This window comes from Paramisgurnus dabryanus, chromosome 18 (assembly GCF_030506205.2).
Source record: "Paramisgurnus dabryanus chromosome 18, PD_genome_1.1, whole genome shotgun sequence".
Taxonomy (NCBI): Eukaryota; Metazoa; Chordata; class Actinopteri; order Cypriniformes; family Cobitidae; genus Paramisgurnus; species Paramisgurnus dabryanus.
Window position 1 is genome coordinate 32,036,025 of NC_133354.1, and position 16,599 is coordinate 32,052,623.

The 16,599-nt window shown below is 37.2% G+C and overlaps 1 protein-coding gene across 1 annotated transcript in view; it reads left to right on the forward strand.

Moving 5' to 3' along the window:
- The window catches only part of jade2 (jade family PHD finger 2), a 99,324-nt gene that overhangs the window by 54,789 nt on the left and 27,936 nt on the right, over nucleotides 1-16,599 (forward strand). Inside the window, exons 5-7 of the mRNA XM_065287657.1 lie at nucleotides 11,722-11,894; nucleotides 12,193-12,404; nucleotides 12,489-12,656. Of these exons, the coding sequence (XP_065143729.1) occupies nucleotides 11,722-11,894; nucleotides 12,193-12,404; nucleotides 12,489-12,656 (553 nt within the window). The remainder of the gene's footprint in view (nucleotides 1-11,721; nucleotides 11,895-12,192; nucleotides 12,405-12,488; nucleotides 12,657-16,599) is intronic.

A 16,599-nucleotide genomic window follows, 5' to 3' on the forward strand; every position in this document is an offset into this window, starting at 1 on the left:
AAAAATGCAGTAGCAGCCATTTTGAAAAGTACAGTATTCAGTTTTTTTGCTACTACTTTTGCAGTGTTTCTTGAATTGTTACACAATTTGGCTCAAATTTTCTTTGGACGGAGCCGCAGAGAAATGACCGAACAGAATTTTGATTTTTATCTTTGTTCAAAAGTTATAAATGCGTACATTTATCGATGTCGACCCAAAATTCGTTCTGAGTCATTATCTCGGTCATTCTTTGATCAATTGAAATGAAACTTGGTACCCTTCATAAGGACCATGAACTGGGGTACCATGCCAAATTTGAGGACAGCGCCACCTATGGGTCATGAGATATGAAAAATGGCTATTTTTGCCCATAACTATTGAAATGTTTGATAGAAAATTATGATCTTGGTGTCTATGGATTCCTTGGCTCATGACAAATCTGTCAATATATATTATGCCAGAAATTACCAAACCGCCTGTACACTATTTTGAATTTTGTTTTAAATTGGGATAACTATTATTCTATATAATGTATCGGCACAAAAATCGGTAGGAAGCATTGGTATGATGTCCTAAAGGTACCTGGGAAATCTGAAGACAGCGCCACCTAGGGTTCATAAACTATATAAAACAGCCCATAACTTCTGAAAACTTTGTCTGATATTCATTTTCTTTGTGAATTTTTATTCACTGGTTTATGTCGATTGCAACGATATCTCATTTTTCAGTTTTCAACATTCTGTTCATGTCTTATTTCATAGCATATGTGAAGTAGTTTTTTCGCTACTACTTTTGCAAATTAAGTCTATTTTATGCCAGGCTCTGCTCACATAAACTTTGGAGCAATCCGCACAGAAATGACCAAACACATTTTTGATATTCTCTGCCATTCCCGAGAAATACCTGTCCAAAGTTGACTGTCCCTGTGACATTGTCTCATTAAAATTATTATGACTGTATTATAACATGTTGTGCATTCCTATACAACATGTTTTTCTTGACTTTAACTTTAACTGTTCTCACTTAAACTATCTGATTCTCATATAAATTGTAATTTTGTTATTTCTGCTCTGCAATGTCATGTCTGCACCTTCCTTGATTGTGCCATTTGAATGTTTGCAGCTCTGAAAACCATGGCTGGCTACACTGCCTGTGTAGCGCAGTCTATTAAACGCATGCATCAAAACTCAGAGGTTGAGGGTTCGAATCCCGTCTGATGCATGTGTTATGTTTTTCTATTAATATTTGTTTTGAGTTTATTCTCACCTATTATTCTCAACCAGTCTGTTTTCCATGTTCTGCACGGCTTGCAGTAATTTGGTGGCCAAGCATCATCACCAGTTCAAATATGCAGTAGCGGCCATTTTGAAAAGTACAGTATTCAGTTTTTTTGCTACTACTTTTGCAGTGTTTCTTGAATTGTTACACAATTTGGCTCAAATTTTCTTTGGACGGAGCCGCAGAGAAATGACCGAACAGAATTTTGATTTTTATCTTTGTTCAAAAGTAATACATTTGTCAACAGGAATAACTTTTAAACCATTTAATCAACTAAACTTCTATGGAGAATATTTGATGTGGTAATCTATGCCTTCCCAGTAGCTCAACCAAATGCGTGATGAGCATGAAATCCAGAGGTTGCGGGTTCAAATCCACCATACGGCGGCAATCAAAATGGTTGACAAATTTGTGTCATGTAGAGTCAAATGTTCGAACAGGTTTGACTACCTACAGGGGTTTTAAAAAATATTCTCTTCTTGAGAAAAATCTCTCCACACTTGAACATACACATTGTCACTTCAGCAATCTAACTTAAGCAGCTGTCTGTATGTATGTCTCCCCTGTAGCTCAACCAGATGAGTGACAGGCATGACACCTGGAGATCATGGGTTCAAATCCTGGCTAGGGCAGCAATTGAAGTCTCTTACTTTAGAGTCAAAAGCTTCAATTCATTATTTGTATTTTACTTTATTATTTTAACAGGTATTATTTCGTTTGTGCTCTTTTGGTTTAAGTCTCATGTGTAACATGTATGATGCTTTAGTGGTTCAATTGTTTTCTAGGTCAGCATTGGACTAATCGGTCCTTCTTTCAACATGCACATAAATATTATACTTCAAAATTTTTATTTTTTTATTATGTTCATTCTCATCTCTGAGTCCTGTGTGCTGATAGTTCCCATACATATCTGCTACATTGCATTCTTCAATTGCATGTCCTTTCAGCTTCGTTGCGTGTTGCAGGACCATTGTTGCTTGGCCCCGTATCGCTGTCTACAGCTATATTTGCAATTCTTTTCAATCCAATTGTTTTATGTAAATGCAAAAATCATCTTACACATTTCTAGTGTATTGAAACAATAATCTAAGATATAATTAAATAAATATATATAAAAATGATATTCTATTCAAACTGGGGAACATGTGAATTCACTACATTACAGAAATGGGGCATTTTATATACCTTAAACTTTACATTGTAAATGAAGGCTATACCTTACTACACTACTGTTAAGTCCAACATCATGCTGTCTGTGTAGAAACCAAAAATGCGTTCCTCTATCAAGATTACTAGTGGGATTTATTTTAGCATCATGCGCATCTTCTTGAGTTGAACTTTTTCAACTTGCACGGAAGACGTGTTTGGGGCAAATAACGTGATTTGCGTCATCCGCATTGCCCCACGCGAATGTGGACGCATTTTGAGGCTTCATTTTAGCAGCCTTTGAATTGGGACAGCCGACTTCAGTCATGCTTTGTGAAGCGATCGGTTTAATGTGGCATTACGCAAATTGCCCCACGCCAATTTGCATCTTTACATTGATGTTGTATGTAATCTACATGCGCAAATAAATAATCCACACCTCAGATTTAAAAAACAGTCATGCTGCTTCTTTTTTTGTGTGTGTGCACGCGAATGAAATCTGACACCAGCACTACAAGCAGAGTTCAAGCAGAGTTAAAGCAGCTAGCGCACAGTGACTGAATATCAACTCGCTGTGGCGTTTAGTGTGCAGATCACTCGGGCGCGCACATTAACAAAAGTGCAAGGAGTATAAAACTGACAGATATGGATGGATAATCCCAAAAACCGCAATTCACATGCGTATTGGACAGTGGGGGTCGAACCAAATGGTTCAAAATTATATTAAGAATTGTGGCAACCAGCAGCAACTTCCACTGAATTGCTAAAATCCTAATTTACACTACTGGTCAAAAGTTTTGAAACACTTAACTGAAATGTTAGCTACAATCTTAAAAATCTTTTCATCTTAAGGTGTATGGTTAAATGCTTGAAATTTCTTTTGTAGACTAAATATAGCTGTGCCAAACAGATTACTTATGGTTATTATAAAACAAAAGTTTTATTTTAAAATATTATTTTTGAAATAAATGACTTGGGGCCAGATTGACTAAACTGGGCAAATTAGCGTGAGAGCACGATTCTATAAAAGCGCATTTGGGAGTGATATTATCTGCAGGTTATTTACTAAAAAGTCACAAATTCAATAACACAGGCGCAACAGGTGATTTCCATAATGACCAACGCGATCTACTAAGAGCCTCGCAAATTATTTCAGAATCGCAAATAAGCAGAGCTGATGAGTTGTGCGTGATCATAAACTGTAAAAAAGATGGCCTGCGCGTTTCCGCGCATCACTCGCGGAAATCCAAAAATGGGTTAAGAGGCAGAACATGACTGAAGCTAAGGTGGTTGCTTGCTGAAACCACGCCCCCCTAACTCGACTCTAGTGACAGCAATGGCTGTTCAAGCATCACTCAAGCGGCCGCGCCCTTAATTATGCAGATCTTTAAAGCTTAATATAATTTACACGGATGAGTAACAAAAAATCCACCCCCTCACAGTTGTCATGAAGGGCAAAATTAGCTATATAGACCAAAAACACTTTTTGTACCAGACTGTAAACATATTATTTTCTACTGTAAAGTTGGGCATTTTAACATGGAGGTCTATGGGAATTGACTCCCTTTTGGAGCCAGCCACTAGCGGCCAGTCGATGAATTGCAGTTAAAGTCACTTCTGTATTGGCTTCATCAGAGAGATCGGAAGGTTGCCCCTCGCGCGTGATCTACTAACGTGTGATGCGTTTGAGTTCAGCACCAAGGACATCACAGCTAATGAAGCTATAGTACACTGAAAAGTGTTGAAACACCTGGTATTATGTGACTTTTCCTAGTGACTCCTCTTTTATTTCCTCCAGCAAATAAAAAAATGGTTTGGCAAACAATAATTCTGAATAATACTGTATTTTCCTCTGGCATTCCAAATAAACTGTTACATGTAAAAAAAATCCTCTGCTTTGTTCCACAAGCTTTTTGAGACCTACAGCTACAATTATCAGCTACAATTTCAGCCATGTCAAACGCAAAATTATTTAAGACATGCTTTTTCCAGCGTTAAATAATGGCGCAAAATGCTTGGTTACGACTGTAACCAGACGTTGTGTTGACGAAGTGACACTAGGGGTTCGACCTTGGGAGACCAAATGCTCTGATTCTCAATGTAAAGGGCCAATGAAATTCGAATGGAATTTACATACTGTGACTCTGCCCAGAGATCTGTGTATAAAACAGATTACGGTAGGCGATTTATTCAGTTTTAGTGCCGAGGAACCGATCTAGGAACAGCTGGTCAGCGGGAGTTCAGCGTTGTGGCATGAGGGACACAACATCTCGTTCCCCCCTTAGGAAACTGAGGTTACAGTTGTAACCAAGACGTTCCCCTTCTGTCACTCCTTCAACGTCGCTGAAGTAACACTAGGGGTTCCCTATGTAAAACGCTGCAACGCTGAGCAAGGCATTACCTATGATAAAGGGAAGCTAACAAGCAGTGCGTGCCAGGGATCTTTTAATAGGCCAATAACCATCCAGTGCACAGGGAAAGGGATGGAAAAAAGGTTTCCTCAAAAGCATGGCATAGGATGCCAGTCTGACACTGGGAGGTCTCAGAAGGACATTCGGAGAACACGACCTACCAACGGGAGACATAAGTGTAAAAGCATTTCCAAAAATAATGGAAACAAACTCAGAGCCAAGGCTACACAGCATGGAACTACCATGGCACAGGGTGAGGGAATAACACGACCAGGGAAGACCCAAGGTTTACAAAAAGGAAACCGAATGGGGAAGTATAAATCAGAATCGAAAGACGCTCAACACAAGGTCAAAGGGCGATGTCCAAAGAGATCGCCTGAAGAAAGGTCTGCTCTCCGCAAGCTGACCTAGAGAAAAAATAATACCCAAATTTACCGCTAAGGGGGAATTTATGGGAGAAAGATTTGTGCAACTAATAAGTTACCCACAGGTCCAGGCCCACAGATATCAACCAGGTTAGTTGTTCGTTGCAAACACCGCCCAAGACGACACTGTTTATATCTTTAGATTGTAAAATCTCGCAAAGGTGTCAGAAGTAATCTACGCTCCTAATGGAATAAGCCCGTACTAGAGGTTTACACGGGTCCAAAAATTCCTACCCGAACCCAAAGAGACCCATAAATGAATACATTGAATCGACCCGGACCCGTCTGTTATTTTGAAAGCTGGACCTGGAACCGACGAAGGTTTACTAACTACACAAGCAGCAGACTCTGACATAATATTAATTTGCATCCATTACTCCCGCTCGCGTTTAAATGCCAGCGGAGAGACTCGCCTACCATCTCATCAAACCACCCCCTCACAGTATTTCAGGACAGAAGCGGTCGAAACTGGACAAAAGAGACGGATTTAAATACCAGGTGTAACGTAATGTGTCTCTCTCGTCCACTTGTGATCCGATTGATGAAAACACTTCTTAATACCAAGTGTAAACAGCCCGTACATGTTTATATTGTACGAAAGTTTCAGAGGCAGTGTGTGATTGACACAATACAAGAAACAACATTTTGAAAGAATATTTCATACCCAGTATGCAAAGATCTTTAGAATTTGGGTTGTATTCCTCATATAAAAGTATGTAAAACACTAAACAATTCCTCATATAAAAGTATGTAAAAAACTAAACAATTCCTTATATAAAAGTATATAAAACACTAAAAAATTTAAATTAATTCTTATTTTAACTATTGAACTGTAGAAGTGTTGGATATAGAGATGTCATAGATATGCCTGTACAGACGAATAACTTTCGTTTTTATTAACACAAAAATTGGATCTATGCAAAAGTGCAATCTGTTAGCAATTAATACAGTAAAGGAAGCTGTACTGTGCTGTACTTATTGCAACAACTCCTAATTGGAAAAAACTGTACTTTGCATTACTGTCTCTCCCAAATAAATAAAAAAACCTAGCATTTGCTTTTTCCTGTTGCACCGAACCGGCACCATACCGTGACCCCACAATCCAGGTACATTCTGAATTCTGTGTATCATTTCACCGCTATATATGAGTTACGTTTAGTTCTGTGTTGCATAACATAGTTGATGTCCAGACAACAAACATCTATGCTAAAATAAAATACCATACAAGTGTTCTCCACAGCGCAGCCCAAACCCTTGTGTTAACACACTACATTTATCCGAGTGTTTTGCTTGGGATTTATCACAACATGCAGATAGATTTGCGCCTGCTTTTGTTGTACAATGTCAAGTTTATGGCAAAGAAGGCGCAGTGAATACAAAATATATTTTTTACTTTTAATAGACAATCTATCTTTAAATAAGTATGAATGTAAGTTTAAAGGGATACTTCACCGATTTAGCATTCAGCTTTGTATCTGTAGAAACCCGGCAGTATTACTGAATGACCATGTTTCCCTCCATCATTTCCCCCTGAGAGGAGAGATATCTGCATTTTGGTTCTGCAAAAAAGTCCTCCGATGATGCAAAAATCGTCATATTACATCATCGGAGGACTTTTTTGCAGAACCAAAATGCAGATATCTCTCCTCTCAGGGGGAAATGAGGGAGGGAAACATGGTCATTCAGTAATACTGCCGGGTTTCTACAGATACAAAGCTGAATGCTAAATCGGTGAAGTATCCCTTTAAACATGGCTGTATAAAATATGGATCCAGAAAGATCGCTTTCTACCAATTCAGCACCATTCCCATGGACAGCTGCTGCTAACATCATAAGTAAGAAAGGTTTTAAAGTCTTCATAGAATGCTTTGTTCAATAAGAAACAATGTTATTGTGCAACGCAGCACTGAGTTTAAAGGTAACAGGTGTTATTGTTTTATTGTAGCTCTGGCTGCGTTTACACTTGTCATTAACATGCAACTTGTATCTGGATGTTGTCCACATACACATTGAAAAGACAAGTGTAAACGTGTCTGTGATCGGAATGGGTCGCCCCGATTTCACCAAGTAAGATGTGATCCTGGATCAAAATTTTTTGTTGATCCTGGATCAACGTTTTAATCAAAGCTACCCCAACTTACCCTTAACTCAAAACCTAACCATTTTTAAACCCTCAAATTAGTGTGAAATAATAGTCTGATGGGTAATTTTATAAGCCCCTAACCCAATCCTTAACCTAAATCTAACATACACTAATCCTAATCCTGCAATCTGAGTGGTTAATGAAAATGTTGATCCAGGACCAACAATGGTCTTGTTCCAGGGTCACATCCGATCGGAATGTTATCCAATCTGTGTGTCCTGATGCAGAGGTAGTCGAGGAAGCTTTGTGATCGGATCTCAGTGTAATGTAAACGCAATCCAGCCATCGTTTCTGTATTTACAGGTCAATGTCACACAAAACCCCGCCCACTATCATCTCCTCTCATTGACAGCTGTCAAAAATAAAGGACGCAATTCTAGCTAAGCTTGAAAGTATCTTGAAATAAATCGATATACAAAAGCATTTTAACACTGCTGACTGTATTTCAGGCATATGTTTAATATGTTTCCACTATTTATGGAGTGATTTAATATTTAATGGCAGAATTGAATGGATCGTTAATGTTTGAGTTTCCATGGCGACATATCAACATATATGTTGCGCTTATTTCTGGTCAGTCAGCAGTTTTCCTATCTTAGAACAATCTGCTGGAGGCCAGTCAATCTGGCTTTAAGAGCAACCATTTCACTGAAATGGCACTGCTCTCTGAAGGCAAGCAAAGGCATAGCCCATACTTTCTGTCCTCTTTCTGCTAGATCTGTCTGCGGCCTTTAATGCAGTAAATCACCAGATCCTCTTATCAACACTCTATCTATATCTGGGGATCACAGAAACCGCATTACACTTGTTCAAATCATAGCTCACTGGTAGATCCTTTAGTGTTTCTTTAAGGGTAGAGCTGTCTAAATCACCTAACATGGTCCCTGGAGTCCCTCAAGGATCAGTGTTTGGACCACTCCTATTCTCCATTTATACAACATCTTTAGACCTATTATACTGTACAAACACATGGCTTCACCTTATCTTGCTATCCTGACGATACACAGATTTTACATTTACTTACATTATATTTAGGCCTTTTCAAAGGCTTTTATCCAAAGCAACTTACAAAGATTATGAAACAATAAAGTGATTTGTCATTTTGAGGCAATAATACAAGAAGTAGTTGTACCAAGTTACTAGTTTTCACAATTCTGAAACAATACCTGTTGAGAGAGAGAGAGAGAGAGAGAGAGAGAGAGAGAGAGAGAGAGAGAGAGAGAGAGAGAGATAGTTTTTTAAATAGAGGATAGAAGAGATAATAATAGCAGTCAGCATCTAATTGTCAAGTATTTAAAGAAAATATGTGTTTTTAATTGTTTTTTGAATGCTGGTAGAGCTGTGTTGACCGAGCTGCGTTTGGAAGATTGTTCCACAAGCAAGTAGTAGTAAAGGAGAATTAAGTGATTTTGTGCCCTTATGTAAAGGTCATTTGCTGAACTCTGGATATAAGAATGTAGGAAGATGTAAAAGTTTGCCGGTGCATGCTAGTGAAAGTTCTGTAAGTGAGCAGTAGTTACTTAAACCTGATACAGGCTTCAATCGGTAGCATGGGGAGAGAGATGAAGAGCGGCGTCACATGAGCTCTTTTGTGCTCCTGGAAGATGAGCCGAGCTGCTGCGTTCTGAACCAATTGGAATGGTTTGAATGCTCATAATTTGCAATATTATATGAAATTTTAATTTTTGATATGTTGAGAATCGTGTTTTGGCATTTATTTTACAAATTGACAGTACAATGCCCTTTTATTAAGTTAATATAGATTTCAGACTTCTTTGTTAATTATGGAAACTTTCGATGGTAGAATAAGTGATTAAAGTGTACTAAAATACATTAGTGTGATGTATTCATATTTATGCATAATTCTTTACTTATTTTTTGATTATGGACTTATAATAAGCACATTGCTGTGATTGTGGGTCATGTCTTTTCCAGGACGTTATAATATAGGACGTTCTCTGGGTTGAACAACTAAAGCAGTGGGCCAATCAGTGAAATTGGAGGTTGATCATCATGTTAAAACAAGATGTGCAGAAATTGTGTCTTAAGAGTAAACTAACTACATTTATAGAGCACTGGCTTGACTACAATACAATATTTTTACAAAGCATCATATGGTTAACACATCACATACACAAGATTTTTTGTATTTAGTACTATAATTTTACTGTTTAAATGTAGTAAGAGTGACAATTAACACTACTTACATCAAAGCCATATGCAAGATTTTACTATGTGCAGATACAGATAAAACATCTCATTATGAACACTTGTTTATGATTTGAAGGGAGCAGATAAATTCATAAAGTAAATGTTTTGATGAAAAATCATAGAACAGTAAACTTAATGTGGGGGATTAGTACAACTGAAGAAGGATGCAGAGAAACGTTTGTTAAAGGGGACAGAGAATGAAAAAACATTTTTACCTTGTCTTTGTTGAATAATGGTAGTCTACCCGCATTCATGAACATACAAAAAGTGACATGTAAACATCTCAGTCTCATAGAAATTCCTCTTTTAGAAATGTCAGCCAGAAAACGGCCCAATCTGAAAAACTGATGCTTATGACATCACAGGCATCTAACTGCCCCTCCACTTTAAAATAATTGGCTACATTTTTTGAGAGGCAGCAAAGTCAGCCAATCAGTAATGAGATTGCAAGTTAAGCCAGTAGGGGGAGCCAAATAGGTGCAAAACCACTTGTTTAAAATCCCCCACCCTAATAGAGCTATATGAGAGAGATTTTTAGGAAGCTTCTAAGGCATTACAGACTCAAACAAAAAAATTTTGTCTACATGTCACATCACAGAACAAGGATAAATACCCCGTTCAATCATTCTATGTCACCTTTAAATATACTGACTTGTGAGCTTTTAAACAGAAGAACTCTGGAAGTGCTTTGTTTTATTTCATGTTGTGATATTTAATCATTGTTGGTAAAAGTTGTGACAGATATCAATGATTCAGGATAGTGTCAAAGCAGAGCAAGAGAAAGAGTTCATCTGTGAGTACTGTGTCAATCTTTCTTGAGCAGCGACAAAAGAGAGTTCCCATGCCGCCGATGAGCACACTGTAAAATAACTTTTGGCTAAAAGTGAGCTGATTTATCAATGTTACCTGATGGCTTTAGTGGCACATTGTCTCTTTTAGTCACTGATAGCGCAAACTCCTCTAAAATATTACATTTATTCATTGTTTTCGTTTTATGAAAATTATTATTACATCGCTTCTTACACACTAGATGGAGACATGTGCATGATTTGCTGATTTTTTTAATTATTTGCGTTTTCATTTAAAACGGGTGTTGAATATTTGAATTATTTTTCAATAATTGCATACCTAACCTTTAAAATGTCTTAAAAATAGGCACCAGAGCAATGCTTGTAGTAACCGTGGCATAAGGGGAATAGTTGACTCCAGTCATTTGAATTATTGGAAAATAATGCACACACGCGTTGTAATTCCGCTTCGCATTATGCTGCATAACCACCTTGGGTGTGCATTAAGATCTTATAATTAACGGCCCGTCGTCAATAATTCCTTATTTATAACATTAACTAATAAGCAGTTATATTGTATATGTTCTGTACTGTAATCACATTTTTGTAATAATATATAGTAGCAGAGTAATCCTGGATGGATGTGTGGGGACAGATCATAGGTGTACAGTATGTGTGCCACATACACATTCAGTTCTTGTGCATGTATTATGGTTAAAACAAATGTTTTGTAGAGGCTTACTGTGTTTGTACCAACTATTATGGTAAACCCATAACTGCACAAATTATGCCAGTCTTCCTGGATTTTATAATAAACTTTAAAAAGCCAATCAAAACGGCACACTCGTGTCCCTCGCAATTTGACTAGCATTAGCTTTAGTGGCTCACCGGAAGTCTTACACAAAGGAGCTCAACGACGGCGGTGCTCACATTTATGTCAAAAGTAAGGTGGATAGATCATTAGAAGTCGTTATTCACAAACAACGCTGTGGCAAAAGTAAGCATACGGCATATACTTGCATATTGCACACCACTGTTTTTCGTATACTAACATTTACCTGCATTTACTGTATTTATACAGTATTGCACCTGCTCCATGCCATTTGATTTACATAAAGTAAAATGTGCATGAAGACTGTGGCCTCAGGACTTGGTCTCCATCTGCTGACTCCTATCCATTTGTTCTGCTGACTTAATCAGCTTGATCCTTTGAATCATAAGCTTAGCATGTTTATTTATTCATTAATTTCCCCCTTTTTTTACGTTTACACCACTTCTAAAATGAATGCTGTTTATGGTTAGGATTGTGTATATGAAAATGTGAATGTGGACTTTTTCAGAATGCTTCCAGAGGTCAATCGAATCCCGTTCTTTTCACCTGTCCAAACACGAGGACAATCCGAGTTTGGGTTCGGAGAGTCCAGGGGTCTCACTGAGCCACTGAGCCTATATGATCTGGATGACCTAGATGTGACGTGGCTTGAACTGGTCAATTCTGAATTCAGACAATTAGGTAAGATTTGTAACTTTATGAAACTATAAAAATGTTATTTCATAAAAGAGATGTGGTATTGTAAACATGTATTTATTGAAGAATTTATTCAGAATTTCAAAAATACCAAAACTGGACCATTTTTGAAATATATATAAAAAAAGAATAATAAACTACACAGCTTGTGTTTACAAGCAAACTATAATAAAACACTCTTAATGATGTCTATTATCAGTGTTCCTAATTTCCTTTTAACTGTCCTGTCTAATTAAGTGGCAGTAGATCATTAATAAAGGGACATTTTATTTGCATATCTTAGCACTTCCAGAGCTGGATGAGTTGACCATGGAGCAGGTTTTGGTGGAGCTGGAGAAAAGGTGCGAGCAGAACATGCGCAAGGCCATCGAAACACAGGAGGGGCTGGGCATTGAGTACGATGAGGATGTGGTTTGTGATGTGTGCCGCTCACCTGAGGGCGAGGACGGCAATGAGATGGTTTTCTGTGATAAATGCAACGTTTGTGTGCATCAGGTAGGAATAAGGGGCAATAGTAAGAAACAGTAATAAACCGTTGGCTTTCGTGATGATTAAACATTTTGTTTCTTTATATCAAAGGCATGTTATGGGATCTTAAAGGTGCCACAGGGTAACTGGCTGTGCAGGACGTGTGCTCTTGGAGTGCAGCCCAAATGTTTGCTGTGTCCCAAGAGAGGAGGAGCCCTTAAACCGACTCGTAGCGGCACCAAATGGGTCCACGTCAGCTGTGCCTTATGGATCCCAGAGGTGTAGTAATATATAGTACATTTTGATTAATATATATAAATCGCTCTGTTGATCAAATGGGTAATTAGTAGATGTTGAAAAAGACATTTGTCACACATGACCACCTTTAACTCTTTCACCGCCAGCGTTTTAAAAAAAAGTTGCCAGCCAGCGCCAGCGTTTTTCATGATTTTCACCAAAGTTTAATGCCTTCCAGAAAATGTTCTTCTTTGAATATATAAACATACAATATACCAAATGAAAGAACAGACCCTCTGCTTTCAAACAAAAAAACTGTTTCATCCTACCTTAAGTGGTTCTTTTGTAATCAGCTTTTGAATATGGGTATGTTTCTGCAAAAACACCACATTTTGAGCAAAAAGCAGAGATAATTCCATTTTTATGACGGACTTTTCATAGAGATCCCATTCAGAGCGATCTTTAAAACAGACACGGACATGCAGCCGCTTGCCATAGGGCAATACTTCTGGGTTTAAAAAGTTGCGGAACCTGGTGGATAATAGCGGTATTGCGGAAAGACAGAAAATCTCGTCATTGGCGGGGAAGCGTTTTCTCTCAATTGACGAGATATCTCGTCAATGGCGGTGAAAGAGTTAACTGATATTTTTTTCAGATTTTATTATTTTGCTTATCAAGTAAAATCTCAAAATAAAGTTTAATTTATATTATATTATATACCAGGGCTAGTCAACTGCGGCCTTCCAATCATCTTTATCCAGCCCGCCGGTCATCTTCGGCCGTTCTCAATCGGAAGGCTGCAGCCTCTAGAGGTCGCAATTGCAGACTGCATTTACGTCATTAAGTTTAAGTTAATTGAGCATTACATTCACAAATCATAAGCATATTACAACAATTTACGATTAACTAAGAATAATAGTCAACTTTATAATTGTTAAAATTCTGAAATAAGACTTAATGACGTATGCAGCCTATGAATGCGACCTCCAGAGACTGCAGCCTTTGGATTGAGAAACGGCCAGAGTCTGATTAAAATTCACACAGAAAGGGAGTCAGAAAGGGACTGCGTGGGGTGCCAACCATCTGTGGGTGCATAATTATCCGATCCAATTCGAGCCTTAGATTAATTAAAGAAAATAAACTTGTGCTACTACACCACATGTGACACGTTGACCGGAAGTGATGTATTTCAGTGTGTTCCAATCAAAACTGTATGCGCAGAAAAAATTATAAATTCTTTAAAAATGATTAATTACTGGTAAGTAAATTATTAACTATATAATAATTATTATCTATATAATAATACATTCGTAGATTAAGGCTTTTGCCCTGGATTGAGCTTCTTTCCCATGACAGTTTTAAATATAATAATAATAATAATATTAATATTAAAAAAGAATATATGAGTTTTCAGTAATTAAAAGGCAACATACTGGATACAAAAAGGGTGCATCTTTTTGGAAAATGCATGTTTTTTAACATTTTTTTTATATACTATGACAAAAGTAACAAAAACAACACACACACACACACACACATTTATTAATTTATTAATTTATTTAGTAAAAATAAAAAAATATATAAAAGGTAAAAATAGGAGTAAGAGTTTGACCCCCATATTTACCTGTTATATAAGAACCATGTTATATACATACTACTTTAAACAGTCCAAGACATTACAACTGCTCAAACACAGTTCGGTTGAGTGCCACCACATCATTTAATAAAAGATTTGTAAATGCAACAGTTAACTAACAGTGACAACAACAACATGAATAAAGTTAGCGAACAGTAAAACAGTAATATTGATGAAAAGTATGATTATTTGCTGTGAACCAGTTCTTTTGGGCAGTTTGTTTCAAAAACCGGTTCCCTCGTTCTTTTTGCCCTCACGTACTGACACCATTCATTCCAATTCTTGGCTGATTTGCACTGCTTACTCCTGTAATTCAACAACAAGGGACCGCTGTTTAATATATATATTTGCATTTGAATAGAGCCGCGTTACCACGTTCTGCATTTTTGAATAAAACAATGCCCCTCCATCTTCTTTTTCTTTGTTGGATAACTCCTCTCCTGAGGATCACGGGATTGCAAAGTGTCCATCGAATGAACAATTCAGGTTCTTGCCAGTAGTAGTAGGTCATCTGGGTACTTTTTCGCCTACTGTTTGTAATACTATGAATTCTAACATACTTCTCGCCTCGCCTACTGCTTTTTGCCTACTTTAAAGTACGAAAGTTGGAGGTTTTTGGAGACTTTAACATGCAGCAAGTATTTTCACAAAAATAAAAAAATTTGGCACAATAGAAAACTGCTTTATTGTGATCTGTCTGGTTTTCGTACATACATGCATACTACAGTTTGTGAAGACAAGTAGTGTAGTGAAAATGAAATACTCACTTGGCTTTCAATTTATAACAGTTTATAGCCCTTGTTGACTTTACTTGAATGTTTGACTGAACTGGATGTTGCACTCCCCAGGCATTGTAGCATTATGCTTCAATTTTTTACATATGTAAGATTGTAATAGATATGTATATAGACTATTACAGTAGTATACATATGTAATAGATGCAGTTGAGTGCATTTTTTAAGTAACATTACTTGGCTTTTTCACATTCTTTTAAAATGCATAAAACATTTACATTTATTCATCTAAAATATTCTTTTGACTAAAGAAACTTGTAACTACCATTCTACAGATTGAAATGTCTTCTCAGCATCCCTTTTGTCGTTTCATACGACAGCAAAAAAGCTGGAATTTGAGCGATAAGGTTTAGGGCAAGACATTTTGAAGAGTTGAAAGCACATATCCACACATTTAGCCCTCTGTTTGGCATGCAAGCGACTGCTGAATATTCTATTCAGTGAAAGACAAAACAAGACTTGACAGGAAGAGGAGGATTCAAAGAGTGAATTGTGCAAAGCCTGCTCAAAATGGCTATTCTAATAACGTTTCATAAAAAAGAGTGAGGCGAGAACAATAAGAGAATGAGGAGGAACTGGAAAGCCAGGGAAATTAGTGAATAGGCAAAGAGAAATCTTTTAAAAAGCAAGGCAGTTGCAGATGAATAATCTGATCAGAGCATATAAGCCACTGCTGAGCTCACTTGCAGATTTTTCTTATTGATATCAGTCACCAGGGTTCACAGTTACCAGGGTTGAGAATTTTAAAATCTCATTCAGTGTTGTATTTAAAAGAGAAGGGAAAAATATACTAATCATAAATTCTCTTACAGAGGACCATTGTCATAGAGTGAAATAGTGTCATACAAAATCATAACATCGCTTAAAATTGTGTTAATTTGTTTTGGAGATTAAATGTGTCACATAAATTTATTTTTTTAGTAAATTATTTTACTAGTAATAAATCAAATGTGATTTTAGAGCTCGAATAGGGCCATCAAATTAAAACTAGAATTTCGAAAAATTCATAAAACAAATCACATTTGAATGCAAAACCATCAGCAATTTAGGTGTTTCAGGAAGCACTTAAGACATGACGATGACGTAGTTGATGCAGTTTGTAAGGCTGCTCTAAACAAATGCTAATGACAGCCTGGCAGTGAAAGTAATGAAAATTGAGCTAATCTCCGGAGCCATTACCCCAATGAAAAGCAGGCCTTTATGCTACTTAGCCCCACTATTTAGGCCCATGATTTCCCAGTCTAAACCATTTGTCAGAGGAACACAAAGCACAAGTAAGAGTGAAAATATTGTCCAAATTGATATCTAGAATGAAGGTTTTAAAAGCAGAGCATGCCAATATGGTAAAACAAACAGATGCAATAAAAAAGACTGCCTATTTGACAGTGTGTACAGTAGGCCCAGAGCAGTGCCGAAGGTAGCTGCAGAGCATGTGATATGTATGAATGAGAAGTTACGTTACCTGCTGATTAAAACCCTCTCAGGTGTTTATCGTGCATCATGTGCATCCACATATTGCGAGCTGTTCAACGCCTACTTTAGTGTTGTCAACAAA